General features: G+C 67.1%; 2 protein-coding genes across 2 annotated transcripts in view; one reads left to right on the top strand and one right to left on the bottom strand.

Moving 5' to 3' along the window:
* Positions 1 to 682: 682 nt before the first annotated feature.
* DERL3 (derlin 3) lies at positions 683 to 2564 on the top strand. The gene is made up of 7 exons (XM_007958772.2): positions 683 to 775; positions 905 to 970; positions 1053 to 1126; positions 1212 to 1305; positions 1719 to 1914; positions 2292 to 2382; positions 2471 to 2564. The coding sequence occupies exons 1-7, from the start codon at positions 683 to 685 to the stop codon at positions 2562 to 2564; spliced, it is 708 nt and encodes a 235-aa protein (XP_007956963.1).
* Positions 2565 to 4033: 1469 nt separating this feature from the next.
* The window catches only part of SMARCB1 (SWI/SNF related, matrix associated, actin dependent regulator of chromatin, subfamily b, member 1), a 47004-nt gene continuing 42039 nt past the window's right edge, over positions 4034 to 8998 (bottom strand). The window contains exons 8-9 of the mRNA XM_007958778.1: positions 4451 to 4582; positions 4034 to 4073 (exon numbers count right to left, since the gene is read on the bottom strand). Of these exons, the coding sequence (XP_007956969.1) occupies positions 4034 to 4073; positions 4451 to 4582 (172 nt within the window). The remainder of the gene's footprint in view (positions 4074 to 4450; positions 4583 to 8998) is intronic.

Below are 8998 nucleotides of genomic sequence, written 5' to 3'. Positions count from 1 at the left end.
TGAACGTAAAGGGCACCGTCTGCGGATGGCTGCCGTCTGCCCAGTATCTGGAGCAGCGCCCGCACACAGTGTACTCTCAACGCACGTTTGTTGAGTTCGTGAATGAATGAATGGGTGGGGTTTCTCCTCCCCAAGGTGAGCAGGCAAGTGGACACGCTTCTGCACGCCTCCTGGGCTAGGGTTCAGACGAGATCGTCCACGTTTCACTAAGAGAATTACATACCGGGTAGGGGACCGGCAGCAGCTGACCCTGAAGCAGCCCAGCACCGCTCCACCGCTCATCCCGTGGCCCCGCCCCTCCCGGCGCGCGCCCCGCCCTCTTCCTTTCGCCAATACCCGCGCTTATTTTAGCCCCGCCCCCGTGACGGCCCCGTGGGCCCTCGCTATTGGTCCCGCCTTAGAACACCGCGAAACTTCTGGCTCATCATTGGCCACGCGTTCTCCCGCGCCGGCGCCACAACAATCGCCACGTGCTCAACCGTGGAGCCGGCTCATTGGTCAACAGTCTCCAGATGGCCCCGCCCCTCTCCCCGCCTCCTACCCCATTGGCTACGAGGCCCAGGACCCCGCCTCCTAACCTGCGCATCCGACATGGATTGGCTGAAGGCCGGAGCTAGACGGGGCTCGGAGGCGGGTTAAAGAGTAGGCTACAGGTGCCATCACGCGTGCCTGAGAAAGCTCCATGGCGTGGCAGGGACTGGCAGCCGAATTCCTGCAGGTGCCGGCGGTGACGCGAGCCTACACCTCGGCTTGCGTGCTCACCACCGCCGCCGTGGTAAGCCACCTGGGGGTGAGGGGAGTGGGATGAGCGTCGCCAGGGTTACAGCCCAGGCGGGCGGGGCGAGTGGTGAAGACCCCGGCGGGCTCGGGTAGCGGCCGCCCGTGACGCGTCCTGTTTCTGCAGCAGCTGGATCTTCTCAGCCCCTTCCAGCTCTACTTCAACCCGCACCTCGTTTTCCGGAAGTTCCAGGTGAGGCTCCCCCGCCCGCGCGGCCGCGCCGCCCTCCCTCGCCCCACGCGCGCGGCCGCCCCTGACCGCCCGCCCCCTGCAGGTCTGGCGGCTCATCACCAGCTTCCTGTTCTTCGGGCCCCTGGGATTCAGCTTCTTCTTCAACATGCTCTTCGTGTATCCTGGGCGCGGGCCGGGTGGGCGGGGCGCGCAGGCGGGGGAACTGAGGCCCGCGCACTGCGCTTCCTATACCGAGGCTCAGCTTCCGCTACTGCCGTCTGTTGGAGGAGGGCTCGTTCCGCGGCCGCACGGCCGACTTCGTCTTCATGTTCCTCTTCGGCGGCGTCCTCATGACCGTATCCTTCCGCGTTCCCGGGCCCGCAGCCCCAGCCCGGGCCCGGCGAGGCAGTCTTTGCCCAGCCTGGCGTGCACTGAGCGGCCGACATGTGCCGGCTGAGCTCCGGGCGCCGGGGTGGATGCCCACGCCCCGCTGGGTGCACAGCTGCAGGGGGCGATGCGTCCTGCAAGCCGGCGGGCCCGAAGGGGCGCGGGCCGAGCCGGGCAGGACGCCTGGCCTGGGACCTGCGGGCCACGGGGTGTCGCCTTGGTGGGGGAGTGGCACTCGGGGCCAGTGAGGGGAGGGTGCACGAAGTCAGCCTGGGTGGCCAATGAGGGTGAGCGTCATGCCGGGACCAGCCCTCACCCCCGCCCCCCTCCTGGAAGACTGGAGGGGCCTCCCCGGGGCCCTGGACCCTTGACTCGGGCCCAGCTGCTGGGGCTCCTGGGGAGCCTGTTCTTCCCGGGCCAGGCCCTCATGGCCATGCTGGTTTACGTGTGGAGCCGCCGCAGCCCGCGTGTCAACGTCAACTTTTTTGGGCCCCTCACCTTCCAGGCGCCCTTCCTGCCCTGGGCACTTCTGGGCTTCTCCCTGCTGCTGGGCAACTCCATCCTCGTGGACCTGCTGGGTGAGCCATCGGGGTCCCCAGGGCCGGCCCCGACCTCGCCCGGCCCCACGGTGCCCCTGCCGCCATGCCGGCCGCCCGGTCCCACCCTCGGTCCTCGTGGACCTAATGGGACATGGGTCAGACATCTGTCCCCGCCAAGGGCTGGTCCCTCTCACCCTCAGTGGGCCAGTCCCTGACCCTCCGGGTGACTGGTGCCTGCGTGGGGGTGGGGGGTAGTGGACCAGGGCTCTCCCTCCCTGGCCCCAGCCCCTGTCACAGCCCTCCAACCGCCTGTGCCAGCTGAGCCCACGTCCTTGTGCCTGCCTCGAAGGTGGGCTTCCAGGTGAGGCTGCCTGCCTGGGGCAGGGTGACCTCAGCAGGCCCCGCCTCTCCCCCAGGGATCACGGTGGGCCACATCTACTATTTCCTGGAGGATGTGTTTCCCAACCAGCCGGGGGGCAAGAGGCTGCTGCTGACTCCCCACTTCCTGTGAGTGCTGGCAACACCCCCTTCCCTCCGCCAGACCCCCCCACTTCAGGGACGCTGGCAAAGCTCAGCTCAGCACGGACCCCCACAGGAAGCTGCTACTGGATGCCCGGGAGGAGGACCCCAACTACCTGCCCCTGCCCGAGGAGCAGCCAGGACCCCGCCTGCCACCCCCGCAGCAGTGAGCCCGAGCTGGCCTGGGGCGGCCCTGGAGGACGGCCCCCCACCTGCACACCCAGCTCGGACTGATCCTGGGACCAAACTGAATAAACGGTGACCTGCAGCCTCTCAGCCACGCGCTGGCTCCCTCAGCCCTGTCCTGTGCAGGGCACGTCCCACCCCGAGCTCTGCTCCGGCCCTGCCTGCTGCTCTGAGCCCAGCCCCAGGTGGTGGGGTGGGAATCACTGCTCAGGGCCGTCGGCCCAGCCCGCGACGCCTCGACGGGGCCTGGGCTCCCTCCTGGCCACGGGCCTGCCAGACTGCAGCAGCCGGGGCCCAGCTGGTGCCATGGCGGCAAGGTGGCTAAGGGCCTCACGGATCCTTTGCCCTCGTGGCCACGGAGCTCTGTGATGGGCGAGACCAACTGTGGGCAGACTTGGCCATGGCTGCCGCTTTGAGCTGAGGACCCCGTGTGGGCCCTGGCTGCCCTCCGCAGCGCGGGTCTCTCCTGCAGGGGGCCCCCAGTGGCTGCCTGATGGCTCCTCCCGGGTGGGAAGCAGCGCCGGAGTGGTCTCAGCCCTGCGCTGGCTTTAGAGCGTGCACGCGCCCAGCCTCACCAGTCAGCTCTGCCAGGCGCGGAGACCCACGTGGGCGAGCCGTCCTCATGTGCCTGCTCCTGTCCTGCTTCCAGCCAGGCTTTGGGGGTCACCAGAAGGAGAGTGGGGCGAGGGTACCCCCACAGGTCAGCATTGCTGGGCACAACCAGCCCGGGGTGGGGCAGGCAGTAGTGGCCGGCCCGTGCCAGGTGGGGCAGGGGGCCCTATCAAACCCTCAGGTGTACTGTGGGGGGTTGGCAGGTCGCCCTGCTGGGGGGAACCCCCCACGTGCCCTCCTGAAGGGCTCCAGCCTTGCAGACTAAGCATCAGGGTGCAGCACTCAGGGCCAGTGGGTGAGCCGTAGCTATGTCAGCACTCAGGGCCAGTGGGCGAGCCGTAGCTATGTCCCACGACTGAACGGAGCTGCTGGGGGGCACTGCCTGCCCGGCACCCCCCACCGGCCTCCTCCCTCTGCGGCGGCGGGTGGACGGGAAGCTGGAAGCCTGAGAACGGGGACACGTGCTGGGCCTGGCCTGCAGGGCTGAGAGGTGGGGCCTGGAGCCGTGACCTGAGGACCCGAGGCCACAGAGGGCAAGCCGCTTGAGCCAGGCCCGACAGCTGGCACCCCTTCTCACTATGCTGTCACCACTTGAAGAAAGGAAATATGATCGGTTGCTTTTTATTGAAAAAGTGTTGCCAGCCCTGCCTGGGCTGCTATAGAAAACGAAACATAACCCAGAACGAGGTCTCATCCTGACCCGAGACCCGAGGGGGTGGGGAGGGGACTCAGCAGGGGCCCTCTCGTGCTGCCCGGCTGCCCCGGGCTCTCCTCCGCGAAGGTGCTGGAAAGAGGCGGCGCCACCTGCCCAGCTGCTCCCGTGGGCACCGCGCCGAGGCGCTTACCAGGCCGGGGCCGTGTTGGCGAGACGCCGCATCCGCCTGGAGGAGAGGGTAGTGAGGGGGACAGCTCCCGGCCGGCTGGGTGCCCACCCACCCAAGACTCCAGGGCAGCTGGGCATAAGCAGCGCGGACAGGGCCGGAGCCCGTCAGCAGGTCCCCCGGACGCATCTACCGTCCGGCCTGGAAGCAGCTTCCTCCTCTCTCTCTCCCTCAGCTCTGCCAGCTGTCCAGGACTGAGAGCCGGCTCTGGGCTGGTCGGGCCAACCTCAGACTTGTCACCCAGGGGCCTAGCTCTGGCGCTCAGATCTCCTCCTCCTAGGGGAGGGGCACCTGCAAGGCTGGGGCACCTGGTGTTCCTGTCCCGAGCGGGGAGCTGGCCCCGCGCCCCGCCCCCCCGCCCCCCCGCTGCAGGGCACCTGGTGTTCCTGTCCTGGTCCCTTATCTTCTTCTCCATCTCGGCGTCTGTCAGCGTCTCCAGCAGTGGGCACCACTGGTCGGCATCGCCTGTGTTCCGGATGGCGATCTCCACCGTGGGCAGGGGGTTCTCACTGCGGGGAGAGGAGGAGAGGGCAGGGGCCGCTCCGCAGGGCCCTCTGTGCCCCCGCCTGCAGACGGAGAGCTGCCCGTGGCCTCTGTGGCCGGACTCCAGAGCAGCCCTCTCTGCACAGTGGCCTGCGGACACCCCAGCTCCAAGGCCACCATCCCGGGACCTCACGGGCCCCTGCAAATCACACTCCCGACTGGCCCCGCGTCGGCCCTAGCACTGTGCAGAGGGACCACCACCGACGGCAGCTTGGCTGGGCCGGGCTGGTGCTCACGGCACCACAGCTGGGAGGTGGCGCCCGACGGGGCAGGCGAGCAGGGCTGGCTGGTCCACTATGAGCCCAAGACGAGGTGCTGTCGGGGCTCACAAGCCAGGGGACTAGGAAGGGTGGTGGCGGCAGGAGGAGTCTGAGCCCCGCACCCCCAACGTTCTGCACTGCAGCCCCTCGGCCTGCTTCACGGGGCCCGGCCAACTCCTAGAAAGGACCCTGCCGGGTCAGAGCGCCGAACACCACAGAGCTGCGCTGGCCACGGTCCCTGACCGCACTGTGCCTGCGGGTGCCTCAGAGACCCAGCGGTCCCTGTGCCGAGAGCCGCCTGAGCACACCCCTGCTGTGGACAGAGCTCCCAGGCCGTGTGCACACCCTGGGGGGGGGGGGCAGGAGCACTGGGGCGCACGCCTGGGTGTCAGAGGGGCCCGGGGACCCCCCGTCAGCTCCAGCCTGGGGGCCAGAGCAGTTCTGGGGCTCAGAGCCCCCGCCCTGGCAGGCGGGCCTCAGGCCGGCCCCGACCCAGATCCTCTGTGGTTTGCCACACGACCGCCTGCCAGGCTCCTCCTGTGTCCTGAGGCCCAGGCCTGCCCTCGGCCTCGTCTGCCGGTCCCACAGGCAGGGGCACTGGAGGGAAGGAGGGCTGCCAGCCCCTGGTCGGGCTGCCTGGGGGCTCCACCTGCCCCATCTGTGAATTATCAGGACTTCTGAGGGCTACCGCGAGGAGCCACGTTCCACCCACTGAGACCCTTCCCACAGCCCCAAAGCCGGTCCCCGGCTGCGCCTGCTACACCGTCGGGCTGGGCTGACCTCCTGGCCAAGCCTCCAGCACGTGGCTGAGGCCGGCAGTGGGCTGGCGCCCCTCAGGGCACCCAGTGTGTGAGGCTCCGGCCCACCTCCTTCCGAAGCCCAGGCCGTCGGGTCCCACGAGGCCCCAGGCACCACTCGCCCACCCCCCTGGACACCGGGCCAGGCCCTGCCCCCGCCTCTCCAGCCAGCACCCACCCCCCTGGACACCGGGCCAGGCCCTGCCCCCGCCTCTCCAGCCAGCACCCACCCCCCTGGACACCGGGCCTGACCCTGCCCCCACATCTGCACAGCCCCAGGCCCCAAACGCCATCGTCACCCAGGCGCCGGCTGCCTTCCAGGCGGCAGAGATGAAAGGAGCCGTCCTGTGTAAACCAGTGCCTGGCCCCCCTCACCCCCTCAACTCGGGGGACCCCCGTGGGCTGGCTCTGCAGTAGGAGCCACCGCACCCAACCAGAGGCCCTGGCAGCTGGGAGCCACCTGGTGTCCCCTCCTCACGGCAGTGTCCAAACCACGCAGGGACTGTGGCCTGTGGGCAACCACGAGGTGCACGTTCCATGGGATCTCACTTCCACGAAGATGGACAGCCTTGGAGACCCTGTAGGACAGTTCCACCCTCCTCTAGGGGCTCTGTGGTCAGAATCGACTCCATGGCGCCAAGCAATCCAGAATATGTAAAGAACTCTACAACGCGACGCAAAGACACAAGCCAACTAACGGGCCAAGAACTTGAACAGATGTTTCTCTGGAGAAAACAGAACTGGCCACTAAGCACATGAAAAAGTTCCCATGATGTCACTGTTGTTGTTGTTATGTGCTGTCGAGTCGGACCTGACTCATAGTGACCCCCCTTGGGTTTCCAAGGCACTGTCACTGTGGAAGTAAGACTGCCCAACCTTCCTTCCGAGGAGTGGCTGGTTGAGTTTGAACCGCCAGCCTTCTGGTTAGCAGTCAAGTGCCTTAGGCACTGTTACCAGAGCTCCCATTAGTCACTAAGGGAAATGCAACAACAACAAAAACAAGAAATATGTCACATCACACACACGAGCGTGGCTATAATCCAAAAGCAGACGATACCAAGTGCTGCCAAGGTACGGAAAAACTGGATGAGGCATTTGGCTGCGGACCAGAGGGCCAGGGGCTCAAACCCACAGGAGGAAGGCTGGGCAATCTACTTCCCTAAAGATTTAAAAAGCCTCGGAAACCCAACGGGGTCACTATCAGAATCGACTCCGAGGCAGTGGGTTGGGTTTTGGTTTACACACTGCTGGGGGGCACGGGAGCTGGTTCATGCCTCGGGCCACACCACGTCACCCTGCCCCCGCTGCTGCCAGGTGCCCTGGGGTCAGCTGACTCGGCGACCTGTCCCATCCTGGAGGAGAGGCCGCCCACCGCCTGGTGCTGCACCAGCCTCGGAAGCCTTGCGCTGTTTGAGCCCGCTGCAGCCGCCAGGTCTGTCCGCCTCACTGAGAGCCCTCCCCTTTGCCCGACACTCCGCTTCACCAAGCGCGACATCCTCCTCCAGGACGGCTCCCCCCTGACTCACTGTGTGACGCGGCAATCCCAGTCCGTGGGAGACGCAAACGTGCGCTCACAGACACGTGCACACTCATGTTCCCGGCAGCACCAGTCACTATTCACGCCTGAGTCAAAGAGCGGGGGCACCCCAAACATCCATCAGCAGAAATGGAGAACGGAGCACGCTCCCGCCCTGCGGTGGACGTGCCCAGCCAGGAACAGAACAAAGTCCAGACGCATCCTGCGACGCGGGAAGCTGCAAGCGCACCGAGAGGACCGCAGACAGGAGGCTGCCCCGGCACGGGTCCTGCCCACGAACTGTGCACAGCAGGCAAACCCGTGGAGACCGGAAGTGCCGAGGGCGTCGGGGAGGGATGGAGTGACTGCTCACACCCACAGCAATGACCAGCTGCACACGGCGCCATCACTGGGGCGGGGCGGGGCGGCGGGGCCCCCAGCGCCCTGGAGCTGGGACTCATCCCCTGGGCACTAAGATGAGGGAGGCGTCCACCTGCAAACCCCGAGCTGAGGGCTCCCAGGGCAGCAGCGGGGGTGTGTCGGGAATGAACAAGGACCAGGCGGCTGGCTGGGTGCCCTGGAGTCAGAGCACGGTGCTGCCAGGCTGGTGGCAGAGGGAAGGATGCCAGGAGAACCTGCAAGTGGCCCAGGGGCCCCGATTCCAGAGGCCCGACCGTGGCGCTGGCAGCCACCCTGCAGTCAGGCAGAGTGTGGACACCCTGCGTCCAGCTGCTGGGAGCGAGACACACCCTCTGTGTCCGTGAGCCCGGAAAAGCAGCGTGTGGGCTCTGATTCGTGGCGGGCTGGGGAGAGGTGACCAGGCTAAGGGTCACCCCCAGGATCCGTGCAATGGCACGGCCTCGAAGGGCTGATGTCACCCTCATGGGCTCTCAGGCCACTGAACTGGGTGCTGGTCCAGAATGAACGGCGGCACCTGGCTCGCCGGCTGAGGGTTCAGCAGATACCCACTCCCCAGCCCGACCCCTCAGTCGGACGCCCACCCTGGCCCTGATCCACCAGCCCTAGTTCCCAGTCATCAGGTGGGCTGCCACGAGAGCGGCCGGACGCCCAGCCTGGCCCGGACCCACCACCCTAGCTGCCTGTGGGACGTCTGGACGAGATGAGTCACACCCCCGTGACTGAGCGTGCCAACCGCCAGGTCTGCCGAGGGCCCCGGTCTGGCCCCTGTGCCATCACACTGAGCTGCAGGCCCTGCCCAGGAGGATGACCACATCGGGGTGCTGACCGTGATGAGCCGCATGCGCCCTAACATCCCGTTTCACACAGCAATGCTCAGCAGCCCCTCACAAAGGGCCGAGCGCTCGGAGGTCAGGGCTGGACGTGCTAGCAGCACCCCTTAGCAGGCGCCCCGCCACAGGCAAACAAGGTGGGGAGCATCACCAGGGGCCACACTTGTGAGCTCAGCCTCCACCTGAGCGGCTCCCAGGCCCGGCCCTTCCTCAGCACCAAGGCCACGGCCTGAGGCCCTGTTCCCACTCCCCCCTCCTCAGTAGGGCTATGGGCAGGTCCCTGGGGGCCTGTCACTTCCCCATGCGGTGCTCCCCACACGTTCTCTGACCCCACAAATGAAGGGCAAGGTGAGAGACAGGTGAGGAAGACGCAGTGGCTTGGGAGGCCATGCCCCAGACAGAAGACGGGGCCCAGAAGCCAGACGGGGAAAAAAACCAGACAGGGCAGCAGGTGGAGGAAGCTAGAGGCCAGTGCAGGGCCGCTGCGGGCACAGACCACGAGCTGGGGTGCGGTGGGGCTGGAGGGGACAGAGGGCCTCGGGGTACACAGCAGGGATGG

Source organism: Orycteropus afer, unplaced genomic scaffold, assembly GCF_000298275.1.
Source record: "Orycteropus afer afer isolate SDZICR_OR568_19922 unplaced genomic scaffold, OryAfe1.0 scaffold01129, whole genome shotgun sequence".
Taxonomy (NCBI): Eukaryota; Metazoa; Chordata; class Mammalia; order Tubulidentata; family Orycteropodidae; genus Orycteropus; species Orycteropus afer.
The sequence above is the reverse complement of the archived record's forward strand: the minus strand, read 5'-3'. Positions and strand labels throughout refer to the sequence as shown.

Coding starts and splice junctions, on each gene's coding strand:
- DERL3 (XM_007958772.2), top strand. CDS start 683: ATGGCGTGGCAGGGACTGGCAGCCGAATTCCTGCAGGTGCCGGCGGTG. Junction 1,127..1,211: donor TTCTTCAACATGCTCTTCGT/GTATCCTGGGCG, acceptor ACCGAGGCTCAG/CTTCCGCTACTGCCGTCTGT. Junction 1,915..2,291: donor CATCCTCGTGGACCTGCTGG/GTGAGCCATCGG, acceptor CCTCTCCCCCAG/GGATCACGGTGGGCCACATC.